This window comes from Oryctolagus cuniculus, chromosome 14 (assembly GCF_964237555.1).
Source record: "Oryctolagus cuniculus chromosome 14, mOryCun1.1, whole genome shotgun sequence".
NCBI classification, from domain to species: Eukaryota; Metazoa; Chordata; class Mammalia; order Lagomorpha; family Leporidae; genus Oryctolagus; species Oryctolagus cuniculus.
The window spans coordinates 71,801,075-71,816,886 of NC_091445.1; the positions used below are offsets into that span (position 1 = coordinate 71,801,075).

At 40.9% G+C, this 15,812-nt stretch overlaps 1 protein-coding gene and 1 pseudogene across 1 annotated transcript; both read right to left on the bottom strand.

The window, feature by feature from the left end:
• Window positions 1–575: 575 nt before the first annotated feature.
• On the bottom strand, window positions 576–1,911 carry LOC100343569 (tubulin alpha chain-like; annotated as a pseudogene).
• Window positions 1,912–14,210: 12,299 nt separating this feature from the next.
• On the bottom strand, window positions 14,211–15,511 carry LOC138845194 (large ribosomal subunit protein eL6-like). Its single transcript, XM_070056703.1, has one exon. It carries the CDS (start codon window positions 15,146–15,148, stop codon window positions 14,273–14,275), a length of 876 nt encoding a protein of 291 aa, XP_069912804.1. The 5' UTR covers window positions 15,149–15,511; the 3' UTR covers window positions 14,211–14,272.
• Between the last annotated feature and the right edge of the window lie 301 nt (window positions 15,512–15,812).

Sequence of the window (15,812 nt, forward strand, 5' to 3'; positions counted from 1 at the left end):
AACAGTTTGCTCCCACACAGAAACATAAAGTAAAAAATAATAGATGATTTTTTTAAATGATGATGAAATCAGATCAGACCTATTGTCATGTTTAATCCCAGTGAGAGTCAAGTTGGGAATTGATAATTTCAATTTCTTTTTTTTTTTTTTTTTTTTTTACAGAAGATCAGTTTAGTATGCATTAAGTAAAGATTTCAACAGTTTGCACCCCCGTAGAAACACAAAGTGAAATATATTGTTTGAGTACTCGTTATAGCATTAAATCTCAATGTACAGCACATTAAGGACAGAGATTCTACATGAGGAGTAAGTGCACAGTGACTCCTGTTGTTGACTTTACCAATTGACACTCCTGTCTATGGCATCAGTAATCTCCCTATGCTCCAGTCATGTGTTTCCAAGGCTATGGAAGCCCTCTGAGTTCTCCGACTCTTATCTTGTTTAGACAAGGTCAAAAAATACATTTCTTTTTACATCTAACATGCAAACATCATTTTAATTGACAGGTTAGGGATACAATGGACAGCTTCACAGGACAGAGACACAGCAGAAGAGTGCACAGTGCTGCAGACAGGTTAATACTCCTTGCCCTCATTCTCTGCCTCAACACTGTCTGCTCCAACCTCTTCATAATCGTTCTCCAGGGCAGCCATGTCCTCACCAGCTTGAGAAAACTCTCCCTCCTTCATGTCCTCACCCACATTCCAGTGAACAAAGGCACACTTGGCATACATCAGGTTGAACTTGTGGTCCATATGAGCCCAGGTGTTGGCTATGGCTGTGGTGTTGGTGTTGCTCAGCATGCACACAGCCCGCTGTACCTTGGCCAGGTCTCTGCCTGGCACCATAATGGGAGACTGGTAATTAATGCCAACCTTGAAGCCAATGGGGCACCAATCCAAGAACTGGATGCTGTGCTTGGTCTTGATGGTGGCGATAGAAGCACTGGCATCTCTGTGAACCACGTTGCCATGATACAACAGGCAGCAAGCCATGTATTTACCATGACAAGGGTCACATTTCACCATCTGGTTGGCTGGTTCAAAACAAGCATTGGTGATCTCTGCTACAGAAAGCTGTTCATGGTAGGCTTTCTCAGTAGAGTTGATAGGAGCATATGTGGCCAGAGGGAAGTGCATGTGGAGAACAGGGCATCAGGTTGGTCTGAAATTCTGTCAGATCAACATTCAGGACTCCATAAAACCTTAGAGAAGCCATGATGGATGTTGCAATCTGGCTAACAAGCGGTTCAGGTTAGTGTAGTGTAGTGATGTATCGCGATTTCTACAACAGATGTCATAGATGGTCTCATTGCTTACCATGAAGGCACAATCAGAGTGCTCCAGGGTGGTATGGGTGGTGAGGATGGAGCTGTAGGTCTCTACCACAGCTGTGGAAACCTGGGGGACTGGGTAGATGGTGATCTACAGCTTGGAATTCTTGCAATAATTGACAGAGAGGCAATCCATCAGCATGGAGATGAACTCACAACCAGTGTCCCCACCAAAGCTGTGGAAAAGCAAGAAGCCCTGCAGGCCCACACATTGATCAGCCAGCTTGTGAATCTGGTCCAAGATGTGGTCAATGATCTTGCTAATGGTGTAGTGCTTGTGGGCATAGTTATTGGCAGCATCTTCCTTGCCTATTATGAGCTGCTTGGTATGGAAGAGCTGGCAGTAGTGCCAGCGGGACTGTGGGCTCCATGTCTACAAACAGTGCCATGGGCACATGCTTGACAGTGTGGATCTCATTGAAGAAGGTGTTGAAGGAATCATCTCCTCCTACAATGGTCTTGTCACTTGGCAACTGGCCATTGGGCTGGATGCCACGTTCCAGGCAGTAGAGCTCCCAGCAGGCATTGCTGATCTGGACACCAGCCTGGCCGATGTGGATGGAGATGCAGTCATGCATGACAGGTCCTTGTGGGGACACATGGTACTGTAGGAGGTGAGGAGACAGCAACAAGAGCTCACACTGACAAACCAGCAAAGAGTCTGGGGGAGAAGTACTGCCCAAAATCCAATTTTGACCACCATTAAAAAGGTACTTTAAGTTCTTGAGAAAATGGAATTGAAAAATAAAGATTTTTTTTTGTGGAAAATAATTTTAAATCTTTGCAGATTTTTCACAGGGTTCATAAATGACATTGACTTTGACCATGGTGCTGATGTGGTAAACACCAAAAATATTTTGAAAGTGGGGTCAGCTTCAATATTTATGTGGAGTCAAGGACATGTAAATATTTTGATATTCTATGCACAGAGAATAAAAGAAAAGAGAAAAAATGACTCCAAGATCTAGACTGATTATCTTGGGGTATTTGCTACTGAAGATTCCCCTTTGCAGCCCTACCCCAAGGAGCCCTGGTAAGTTTAGTAATTCAGTTTTGCATGTGTCAAATTTTTGATGCATTTGGACATTTTTATGTGCAGATATAAGGATATATGGTGATATAGTTGAACATCATTTGTATATATGTGATCATTAATGCCATCAAAGAGAATAAGATATTTGAAGGAATTGGTCTAAATGAGAAAGAGAAGACCTCCAAGAACTGAACCTTGTTCCAACACTTAGAGCTTCTGGAAATAATGAAGAACCCAGCAAAAAAGACTGAGAAGAAGTTGAAGTCTAGGCAGGAACCCAGGTGCATATCATGTCTCGGAAACCAAGAAAAGGTATTTTGAGAAGTCAAGAGTAGCTAATCATGCCAAATAATACTAAATCAAGCAACATGAGAGTTTAGACATAATCACTAGATTTAGCAAAATGCAGAGTTCTTTTAAGTGGCCTTCATAAAATCAGTTTTATTGGTGTGGTGGGTATAAAACTTTGAGTTGGTGCAAAAGAGAATGTTATAGACAGGGAGAAAAATTGCAGGCATTGTGCTTAAACAAGTCTTACAAGGAATTTTATTATAAAGGGAGGGAGAGAAAGGATGGTATCTGGAGTTAGAAACAAAGCTAAGATTTAAAATACAACCATAAAACACTAGCAATATCATCTAAAAGTATTATTTTGAACACCTTATTACACTATTTTGATTACATTCTCTCCTACAATTCATATTACAACTGATAATTTTTAAAAAGTAGTCCTGCGAAGAGGTCACAGTCTGATATATAAAAATCAGTGGGCAGTTACTGATGAGATTTTGCACTTAAGAGGCTCACTTGAGCAGTGAGCATGATTTCTACAGCTGTGCAATGAACTCAAAGAAATAACACTGATTGTGATGAACTGATAGCCTCCAGGAAGGCTCAAGTGATTTTCTCCTACTTTTTAAGAAAATCAACTAGAAACAGTATTGGAAGAAGTCTTTACCCATGTGAGGTAGCAATAGACTGCAAAATCATAATGTGATTTTGACTTAAGTTTGACTTTGTGGGGGTGGGGGTGGGGGTAGTGCCCCCAGGGGAAAAATTTTTTCTAGGAAGAGCTAGACAAAGGGGCATGTGTGTTACAAATCCTTACTCTTTGTAAAGAAGCATTCTGCAAGGGAAGGGCATCAAAAAATGCAACTATTTTATACAATGACTTAAGGACTTACAGCTATATACTTTGGGTACAAATGTACATTCCAACAAGAAATGTTGAAATCCTAACCCCCAAGTACCTCAGATAGTAACCTTATTTGTGAAGATCACTGTAGACGTAATTCTTTAAGATGTGGTTACCCTGCAGTGGGGTGAATCCCTAACCCAATGTGACTAGTGTCTTCATTAGAGGAAAAGAGAGACGCAGATTACAATGGAGGAAGAGACTGAATTGTTGTACATGAAAACCAAAGAACACAAAGAAATGCCAGCAACATCAGAGATTAAGGGAAAGGCAAGGACAGATTCTCCTCTACAAGTTTCAGGGGAAACATGGCCCTGGTGGCACTTTTATTAATGACTTCTAGCCTCCAGACATTTGATAGGATAGAGTGTTTTTGTTTGAAGCCACTCAATTTGTGGTACTTTGCTATCATCCCTAGAATATAAATACACTATCTTGCACCAAATATAGCAAAATACAACTTTAAAATCTTGCCTGGGGTTCCCATTACATTCTGGAAAAAAATGTAGCAACAAGGAAGTCAAGGATGAGTGACCATATAAATTGAAAAATCCCATAGACACACTATATTGTTAAGTACACTTATTAAGCATTAACTATGTAGCATATCATCTACATTATTCCAAATCTCCAAATTAGCCTATATGCAGTATATGTATCACATCTTCTATTTCATGGATGAGGAAAATGATGTCTTGTCGCTCCCCGTCTTTGTGGAGGAACGACACAGGACCCTGCGCTGTTCTTTCGTCTGCTCGGCCCTCCCCGGGTTTGCTGCTGGTTCTTTCCGGGTTGGCTGCTGTCCCTTCCCGGGTTGGCTGCTGGTCCTTCCCGGGTTGGCTACCGTTCCTTCCACCTCCGTGGAAGGGCGGTTCCTCCTGCCACATTCCCCACTTCCGCGGGGGAGCGGCACACCGCCGGCCGGCTCTCTCGGGGGCTGCACAGGTGTTCCCCTTAGACGTTCCTGGTGCATGCCGTCTCTCTCCTCCTTTATAGTCCTCTTCCACCAATCCCAACTCTGCTACCCACATGCCGAGTATGCTGCTCTCCTCCAATCAGGAGCAGGTCCCACAGTTTATTGGTTGAACTGGAGGCAGCTGTGTAGAAGCTGTTTCCCTTCTCAGCGCCATATTGTGGGAAAGCAGATGCATAGAATAAGTCTTAATTCCAGTAACTTAGTCTAGTCCGAGTTGCTCCCCACAATGTCTAAAGGAGTAAATTAGTAAGTGAGATAGACTGGTCAGAGCTGAGCCATTTAGCCTGTTGTATGACTCATTTCCATTAAGCTACAAGAGAGAATAATCCATGGACCAGTTATTAAAGATGAAATATTTATCACAGATGTGAAGGAATGCTCCTTGAATTCTTTCAATACATTTTTTTGCTGCCAATAAAAGGGATGTTTGTGATTTCCTAACACTTTACTTTTAATACATTGGAACTTTGCTTCATGTTTTATATACAAGGAAATTTAACAAAATTTTAGAAATGACATTAACAAGTAATATACACTTCTGAAGATGGTAGCTGAGTAAGATGTTCTGGTGACCTTCTTCTAACATAAACAACATTTTGGGCCGGCGCCGCGGCTCACTAGGCTAATCCTCCGCCTAGCGGCGCCAGCACACCAGGTTCTAGTCCTGGTCGGGGCGCCGGATTCTGTCCCGGTTGTCCCTCTTCCAGTCCAGCTCTCTTCTGTGGCCCAGGAGTGCAGTGGAGGATGGCCCAAGTGCTTGGGCCCTGCACCCCATGGGAGACCAGGAGAAGCACCTGGCTCCTGGCTTCGGATCAGCACGATGTGCTGGCTGCAGCGGCCATTGGAGGGTGAACCAACGGCAAAAAGGAAGACCTTTCTCTCTCTCTCTCTCACTATCCATTCTGCCTGTCAAAAAAAAAATAAAAATAAAAAATAAATAAAAAAAAAAAACAGCATTTTGAATTACTGCTTATCCACTAAGTCACCTTCACAAGAGCAATGGACGTGAGATGAAAGAAAAACAACGCCTGATTTTAGAATGTTAGTAAGAAGGCACATTGAAGAAAGCAGGAAGGAAATAATTTTCCATATTGCCAATTCCAAGTAGCACCGTATAGAGAGACACTTTCTGCTTGGGAAAGGGAGAAGTAATTAAGTCCATTCTGTAGACCTAAATCTCAATGCATGATAAAATTCAGAGTTGGTACAGACACTTGGAATAATGGCTATGACAACTACTTCACATGTTGGGGTACTTGGGTTCAATTTTTGTCTCTACTCCCAATCCCACTTTCTTGTTCATTCATCTCCTAGAATTCAGCAGGCAATGGTTCAAGTAGTTAAGACCCTGCTATCCATAGTGGGAGATATTTATTGAATTTTCAGGTCCTGATTTTGGCCTGTCCCAATCTTGGCCCTTGTGAGCATTTTGGGAGGGAGCCAACAGATGAGATCTTTCTCTTTGGCTGTCCGTATGTCTGTGCATCTCAGTCTCTCTTCTTAAATTAAAAAAAAAAAAAAATCAGAGTTGGACAGGGTCCTCAATCATGAATCCCAGGTCCATACCTGCAGAGCATTTGGACCATCCGCAGTCAGTTAATCCCTGCTATTTCTCCATCAATCTCCATCAGAAAACACAGCAAGACTCTAGACACTGTGGAGTAGGTCAGGAGAGTTTAGAATCTTGCCCAAGAGTTGAGACCTAAAAACCACCTACCCCAAAACCAGTTCTAAACCAGTTCTTGAAGATGGAGCATTTAGACTTTTCTTGGCAACAGGTTAAACCTGTGCCCCAGTAGAATGGATTCAATTTGGGCTCATGGACACCCATGAGACTTTACAGGGCTTGGCCCAGTCTGAGTGGCTAAGGGGCTTCTTTTATTTTCTTCCTCCAGCCTTAGGCAGACAACAAAGTAGAATAAGTTCCTTGAGACTCAGAGCTAGGCTGATAAAACCCAACACTGAAAATATGCTAATGGTCTCTGTCCCCAAGTCGATGACCGCAAATAGGGCATTTGGACCTGTTTCTGTGCCAAGTGGAACTCTGTGTCCCCAACTTGTTGCAGTTGATTTCTCAACAATGTTGCAATGGATTCATTTCTGAGAGGAGGAGCGTGGTGGGGGCAAGAGGCACGGAGTCACCACACAGACCCAGGGAGTCGGGTGAAAGCGGGCTTGAGGCAAGCAGCCCACAGATTCGTTTATTTTAGTTAGTACAACTGCTTATATAGCCAAGATCAGCCAATCCGGTCAAAGGGCGATCTATGCCCCAACCAATCACAGCCTGTTGCCAGGCAGTTCCCAAAGCCATCCAATCACAGCCTGTTGCCAGGCAGGCTCCATTGCCAGGTGGGTTTCAAAGCCATTCCTGAGTAAGTGACGCTCGCTTGCCAGTGGCCATCTTGTCATGGCCTTCTCATTCCACCACACCAACTGATCAGTCTTATAGCCCAGCCAGCCTCATCAGTGGCTGGTAGGAGCAGCCTCAGGTTGTGAGTCCACTGTAACAACAGGGAGATTATTGTAAAGTAGGCTTCCATTCTACCTTGAGCCTGCACTGTTCTCAGTGGGCTATGGGTTCTAGGTGTTAGTGGTGTTAGTGATTACAAGAGAAGGTGTCTGACTTATTCCAGCCTGTGGAAAAGACTTTTAGGCAAGAACTTCCTCAGTAAATTCTGAACAGCACACCAACTGTGAAGTTGGGGACAATCTGGACTGGTCATGTTTTTAAGACTGAAGCAGTAAAAACTCACCAACAATAAATTATAAAATTTTGACTTAGGGCACTAACTAGTGATGAAAAATAGGAGAAGAATTCATAGGCTCAGAGAAAATAGACTGCTTAGGATTTCTGGAAGAATGGTCACAAATAAAGCTCGATTACTAAAAATTAACTCTTCAGTGTGTAGACAATGTCAGATACCAATAAGCACTAAGAATCTCTAGGTAATCATGGCATCGTTTAATAAATGAAATAAGATACCAGAAATGAGCCATTTAGGAATTGAAATTTTCAAATATTTGGACAAAGATTTCAAAATGGCTCTTTTAAGAAAATTCAGCCAGCTTCAAGAGAATACAGAGAACAATTTAATACTCTAACAGAGGATTTGATAGAGAGATGGAAATAACTAAAAGAAATCAAACAAAATTTTCACCTAAAAATTACACTAAGTAAAATTAAATATGAGATAGACTAGATCAAACAGAAGAAAGGTCCCATGACCTTAAAACAGCCTATTTGAAATTACACAGTTAGGGGCCAGTGTTCTGGTAGAATGGGTTAAGCCACCATCTGCAATGCCAGAATCCCATGTGGGTGCTGGTTGGAGTCTTGGTGGCTCCACTTCTGATCCAGATCCCTGAGAATGCAACTGGAAAAGCAAGAGAAGATAACCCAAATCCTTGGGTCCCTGCACCCATGTGGGAGACCTGGAAGAAGCTCTTTGTTCCTTACTTCAGCCTGGTCTGCCCATTGGGGAGTAAACCAGCACATGGAAGATTCTCTCTCTCTCTCTTTCTCTCTCTAACTCACTCACTTTCTCTCTCCCCCTTCCTCCCTCTCTCTCTCTCTTTATCCCTCCATCTCTGAGTAAACTTGTCTTTCAAATATATAAAATAAATCTTCTTTTAAAAAAATGAAATACATATTTGTTGGAGAAAAGAGAAGCAAGAGGAATGGAGAGAATTTTTGGGAACACTTAGTATTATGAGAAGGGCAAATATTCAGTTATTGGGGGTTCAAGGGAGACTTGAGAATTCCAAAGGACTAGAAAGCATATCTAAAGAGACAGTAAGGCTGGTGCCGCGGCTCACTAGGCTAATCCTCTGCCTTGCGGAGCCGGCACAACGGGTTCTAGTCCCGGTCGGGGCACCGGATTCTGTCCCGGTTGCCCCTCTTCCAGGCCAGCTCTCTGCTGTGGCCCGGGAAGGCAGTGGAGGACGGCCCAAGTGCTTGGGCCCTGCACCCCATGGGAGACCAGAAGTACCTGGCTCCTGCCATTGGATCAATGCGGTGCGCCGGCCGCAGCGCACCGGCCACGGCGGCCATTGGAGGGTGAACCAACGGCAAAGGAAGACCTTTCTCTCTGTCTCTCTCTCTCACTGTCCACTCTGCCTGTCAAAAAATTAAAAAAATAAAAAATAAAAAAATAAAGAATAAAGAGACAGTAAAAGAAAACTCCCCAAAACCTAGATATTAATACAACTTTCAAGGTACAGGAAGGTAAAAAAAAAAATCACTAGCTGTATTCAAACAAGCCTCCAAAAAGATATATATATTATATATATATTATATATATATATAATCAAGCTCTCCAAAGTTATAGAGAAGATTCTCAAAGCTGCAAGAAGAAACAAATGACAAAGGAATCCCCATTCCCCTGACCACAGGCTTCTTAACAGAATCCTAGGAGACCAGAAGGGAGTGATATGGGATTTTTAAAGTACTAAAGACTATTATACAATTGCCCACAGCAGAAATACCTAGTAATAAATTTAACCAAAGAAATGAAAGATTTCAATAGTGAAGACTGTAAAAAACTGATGAGTGAAATTGAAGAGGAAACAAAGCATTAGAAAGCTACCTGTGTTCACAGGTTGGTAGCATCAATATCATTAAAATGCCCACACTATTCCAAGTGTTGCATAGATTCAGCGTAGTTCTTTTCAAATTACTAATGACATTTTTCATGGAACTAAAAAAAAAAACACTAAAATTTATATGGAATTACACACACAAGAAAACCATATAGTTAAATCAACCTTGAATTAAAAACAACAAAACAGATGACATTTCACTCTCTGACTTTAAAATATATTACAAAACTACAGTAACTAAAATAGAGTAGTATTCTCATAAAAACAGTCACATAGGCCAATGGAATAAAATAGAGAATTTATGAAGTAAACAACAGTCAGTTGATCTTTGACAAAGGTGCTAAGAACACACATTAGAAAAAATAAGTTTTTTTAATATATGGTGCTGGTAAAATAGGATATTGGCATGCAGAAAAATGAAGCTAGACCCCTGTCTCTCATCATGTACTAAAACCAACTTGAAAGGTATTACAGGTTCAAATGTAAGATCTGCATTTTTTAAACTATCAGAAGAAAACACAAAGGAAACCTTCAAGATATTATAATTGGTAAAAAAAAATCTTTTGATCAGATCCCTAAAGCATAGGAAACAAAATATAAAATAGATGATTGGAATTTCATCCAGCTAAAGACCTTCTGCACAGCAAAGGGATCAGAGTGAAGAGACAACTTATAGAATTGTAGAAAATACTTTCAACTTACATATCTGACAAGAGATTAATAACACGACTAAGGAGCTCAAATAACTCAATAACCAAAACACAAATAATTATACTAGACATTGGCAATAAGTATATCTAAACAGGCAGTTCTCCAAAGAATACCTACGAATAGCTAACGGGTACATGAAGAATGCTTAATGTCAGTAACCGTCAGGGAAATGTAAATAAAAATGAGAATGAGATACCATCTCCTTTAGTTAGATTGGCTACTGTCAAAAAGATAACCAATGCTGAGGAGGATGTGGAGAAAGGGGAGCCCTTGTACACTGTTGGTGAGAATGTAAAATAGTATAACCGTTGTGGAAAGCAATATGGAATTTCCTCAAAAAACCATATAGTAGTTCACTATATGCTCCAGCTATCCTGCTACAGAGTGTATATCCAGGGAAATGAAATCACTCTGTGGAAGACCATACACTCTCCCATATTTGTTGCAGCGCTATTCACAGTAGCCAAATAATAGAAACAACCTAAGTTTCTATGGGTGGATAGAGAAAATGTGGTACATATATACAATGGAATATTACTTAACCCTAAATAAAGATGAAATATTGTCATTTGCAATACTTAGATGGAACCAAAGGTCATTATGTTAAGTGAAGTAAGCCAAGCATGGAAATACACATTCTACATGATCTCATTCACATGTGAAGACTGAAAACAGGTAATCTGATAGAAGCTAAAAGTATAATGGTGGTTCTCAAAGGCTGGAGAGGGAATGGGGGAGACAAGAGAGGAATAAAGCTGACTAATGGATACTAAGTTAGAGTAAGGAATTCTGGGGTTCTTTTGTACAGTATGGTGAATATTTCTAAGTCAATGAGCTCTATACTTTCCCATTTAAAAAAAAAAAAGAACCTAGAAGATAGGATTGCGGATGTTTTCACCATTAAGAAATGTTAAATTGGGCCGGCGCCGTGGCTCAATAGGCTAATCCTCCACCTTGCGGCGCCGGCACACCGGGTTCTAGTCCCGGTCGGGGCACCGGATTCTGTCCCGGTTGCCCCTCTTCCAGGCCAGCTCTCTGCTATGGCCAGGGAGTGCAGTGGAGGATGGCCCAGGTGCTTGGGCCCTGCACCCCATGGGAGACCAGGAAAAGCACCTGGCTCCTGGCTCCTGCCATCCGATCAGCGCGGTGCGCCGGCTGCAGCGGCGGCCATTGGAGGGTGAACCAACGGCAAAGGAAGACCTTTCTCTCTGTCTCTCTCTCTCACTGTCCACTCTGCCTGTCAAAAAAAAAAAAAAAAAAAAAAGAAATATGTACAAGAAATGTTAAATGTTTGAAGAGACAGATTTACACTGAGTGTATTTTATACAATGTATTTATATATAAAAATCACATAGTAGCACAGCAATATGTACAATTTTATGTGCCTGTTAAAAAAGACTTTTGAAAGATAATGCAAAATTTTCATGAACTTATAGTTCAAGATAGAAACATTAACAAGTACCTTATTGGTGCATGATTTGTATGAACATACACCAACATTCATAGAAATCACTATGTGGTTCAAAAAAACAAGAATTCCTACAAAACAGATACCATAATTTCTGAAAAGATTTAACAAAGGAACAAATAAAGAAAATAAAAACCTGAAAGAGATCTTTACTTAAGGTATATCACTGCAGGAACGCAAATATAAAATGTATCAAAATAAGAATAAATTAACACAAACACTTAAAAATTCAATGAGCCAAGCATGATTTTTTTAATAAATAGGCTGAGTAAATACAAAATCTAAGAATAAATGTACTGTAACATAAGAAGAAGGGATAAAATGTATTGTGACTTTTGGTTACTAATTTGGAGGCTTATGTTTTGAAGAGAATGGGAAAAATTATAGAAATAATTTTAAGAGACAATGTTATGTCAAAAATAGAGGGAAAAATCAGAGTATTTTTGCTTCTGTTTTAGATCTCTACATTGTCTATGTATTATATTTAGTTTATTGACCTTTTTCATCATAGTGGGCACTTAAAAATTCATGAGAAGTGGAATTTAAAAGATAACCTTTTTTGGTGAAAAAATTGTAAATCCATGAAAGGTGTTCAAAAGGTTCATAGAAAATGTGTATTACGAGGAAACTTCATGGATTCAATTTTTTGCACCAAAATAAATGTCTTTTGATTTCATTTTTCATGAACTTTTAAAAAAATTGATTTGCTTTATTTGTAAGAGACAGAGAGGGGGACAGACGGTGCTGTGGTGTGGCAGGTTTAGTTGCTGTCTGTAGTGCTGGCATCCCATATGGGTACTGATTCAAGTCCTAGCTGCTCCACTTCTGATATGCACTTGAGAAAGCAGCTAAAGATGGCCCAAGTGCTTCCCAGGTACACTAAAAGGGAGTTGCTGTAAAAGCAGAGTAGCCAGGACTCAAACTGGCACTCAGATATGGGATGTGGGCATCCCCAGTGGTGGCTTAATCTGTTACACCACAACTCCTACCCTTCCAGGAGACTCTTGAGTTTAGAAGAGGAACTTCCAATAGATATCCCTTAAATTAGGATAGTTCGAAAAATGAAAATATTCTTGTTTAAGGAGTAATATTACCTAAAATATGCCAGAATGTAGTTCTAATTATTAGCTCATGTTCCTTCTTGGTAGTAAGGACATGGTAAACTTCAAGAGCATTGGGGTTCCAGATCGTTGAAGCAGGACTTGTAGGCCGAATAAAATCAATATATGAGGCAAAAAAATGAAAGTGTGGAAATTGAAAACTCTGCCACCTTAAAGTTTGAATGAATTTTATGAAAATGAAAATTTAGAAGCAGCATTAATGTTCTTCCCTTGATGCAGACATACCTCTACAACAGTTTGGGCAGGGGATCAGTGGCAGAATTTGACCTATAAAAGTTTTCCTTAGAATGCTGCAGAAGGCATATTCCAAAGAAGATCTTCTCTCAGAAACAGTGAAACAAATGGATGCATTCATTCAAATCTTCCCTAATGGGAAAACAGGCTGCCTGTTATTTTCCCGAGCAATAAAAATTTATAGCAAATGTGTATAAAAAGAAGAATTTGAAACATTTAGGACTTATGAAGAAGAAAATGTTCTCAGCAAAAAAGTCACTAAATTATAAAATCATTTACCAACTAAAATAAAAGAAGGAATTGTAAATTTAATAAGGAATATGTAAATATTTAAATTTGCATTGAATTGTTGATGTTAGCAACTTTTATTCAGCACTAAATTTATGTGAGGTCATGAGCAATGGGGTGACTTAATATCTATGGACAATAATGTGGACATTTTAAAGAAAATATTCCATTCACATAGACTTTTTGAGGTTGACTAAATTTGGAAATTTTTTTTGGCACAGGTACAAAATTACCCTGACTGACTTTCTGTGTATTCATATTCATCATATAATAAGCAATCAGGAGGTAATTAACACTCCTTGAATTCATGTTAACTTTATAAACTAAGCCCAAGGAGCAATTATTTCATTTTGCAGGGTTCTGGCCTGTAGAAGTGACTATATCTGATGTAATACATCATCAAATTAGTCCTCTGATCAAATCAAGGGTAAGAACCTTTAATGGTGATTGTACCAAGAAAAGCAGAGGTGATTCTACAGCCACCAGACCTTGACTGAGGCAAAGTCAAATAATGGGCTACCAAAAAGAAGATAGAAAGATTTGAGGGTCATCATAGAGCTAACTCCAAACTTGTCTCATCTGCGTCTGACATTTCCATCATTAGATTCCTTTGTTTGATTGACATATGCCTGGATGGTATGACTCATTTTATCTGATGGTAAGTTAGCTAAGAGGGGTGAGAAACATGAACACAATTCCCTCTATTAGTTGGTAGACGAGCTTGCTGTTATCTACTGTAGAGGAGATCTGGAGGAGAAAGGGACATTCTAGGAAATACCTGGGGTAGGGACCTGCCTGTGGATTGCTGCTGCAGGTAGATCACAACACACGGCAAGAGTGCTCTACTACTTGTTCATTTGAAAGGATGATTCTAGAAGTTGGGTATGGTAAACCGAACTGGTGGAGGATTGAGGAATGGTGGTTGATGCAAGTTTGTGGAAAGCATCAATGACTTGCCAATTTTACTTAAACATGGTTGTGTTATAACATTATGAGTAGATTTTACTAATATTTTTTTTAACTTTTATTTAATGAATATAAATTTCCAAAATACGGCTTATAGATTACAATGGCTTCCCCCCATAACGTCCCTCCCACCCGCAACCCTCCCCTTTCCCACTCCCTCTCCCCTTCCATTCACATCAAGATTCATTTTCGATTCCCTTTATATACAGAAGATCAGTTTAGCATACATTAAGTAAAGATTTCAACAGTTTGCTCCCACACAGAAACATAAAGTGAAAAATAATAGATGATTTTTTTTTTTTTTTTTTTTTTTTGTTGTTCGTCATTTAATGAGCTTCCCCTCCGAAATCAGAACACCAGTTTGTGAGGGTAAACTCCATTCGTTAGAGCAAAGACAGACCGCAGGTATCCCTGGAGCTGCGGCACAGCCTTGATCTTCGGCAGTATTTGCGAATCCACAGCTTTCTGATCAACCTTGCGCTGCTCTGTTATCTCGTATTTCTCCTTCTCGGTGTCGAAGATCTCGCCTTCCTGGTGTCTGGGCTTCCGCAGCTTCTTCTTCTTGAAATAAGCATCGGTGAGATGCTTCGGGATTTTCACACCGCTGATGTCAATTTTCGTGGAGGTGGCGATGACAAATTTCTGGTGTGTTCTACGCAGGGGAACCCGATTCAGGGAAAGAGGCCCAGTCACAAGCAGCAAACCACTGCTCAGCTGCTTCAGGAAAACCACCCTCTTGCCCCTGTGGCGCCCCGTGAGGATGATGAGGATGGTCCCAGGGGTGATGCTGGCCCGCAGCTTCCTCACGTGCTGACTGAAGGGCTTTTTGCCGTGGCTCAACAGCTTCCGAGGGACATCTTCGGTGGGATAGTACCGCGGCATTTTGCGAAGCTTGACCACCCTGGTGCCACCATTCTTGTCGCCACCAACTGGTTTCGTGACGGTAGCCAGCACCTTCTCCCTCTTCTTCTTCCTCTCAATCCTGGACTTGGGAGCCGCGTACTTTCTCTTGTACAGGGCCTTCCTGGAGTACATGGCGGAGCGGGAGTATCTGCCAATCCCTCTCACCAGGACGGGGTTTCGGCTGCAGTGGGGCTTCCCCTTCTTGGGCTTCTTCTCCGCGAGGGTCTTCTTCTTCGCCTTGCCGCGGGCATGATCGGCTTTCTTGGCTGGAGATTTCTTGGTAGCGTCCGGCTTTGCAGCGGGAGCTTTTTCACCCACCATCTTGCAAGACGGGAAAGAGAACCAATAGATGATTTTTTAAATGATGATGAAATCAGATCAGACCTATTGTCATGTTTAATCCCAGTGAGAGTCAAGTTGGGAACTGATAATTTCTTCTTTTTTTTTTTTTTAACAGAAGATCAGTTTAGTATACATTAAGTAAAGATTTCAACAGTTTGCAACCCCATAGAAACACAAAGTGAAATATACTGTTTGAGTACTCGTTATAGCATTAAGCCTCAATGTACAGCACATTAAGGACAGAGATCCTACATGAGGAGTGAGTGCACAGTGACTCCTGTTGTTGACTTTACAAATTGACACTCCTGTTTATGGCATCAGTAATCTCCCTATGCACCAGTCATGAGTTTCCAAGGCTGTGGAAGCCCCTTGAGTTCTCCGACTCTTATCTTGTTTAGACAAGGTCATAGTCAAAGTGGAGGTTCTCTCCTCCCTTCAGAGAAAGGTACTCCTTCTTTGAAGACCTGTTCTTTCCACTGGGATCTCACTCACAGAGATCTTTCATTTAGTTTTTTTTTTTTTTTTCCAGAGTGTCTTGGCTTTCCATGCCTGAAATACTCTCATGGGCTTTTCAGCCAGATCGGAATGCCTTTAGGGCTGATTCTGAGGCCAGAGTGCTGTTTAGGACATCCGCCATTCTATG

Bases quoted from the DNA above. Each gene is read 5' to 3' on its own strand.
- LOC138845194 (XM_070056703.1), bottom strand. From the start codon at position 15,148: ATGGTGGGTGAAAAAGCTCCCGCTGCAAAGCCGGACGCTACCAAGAAA.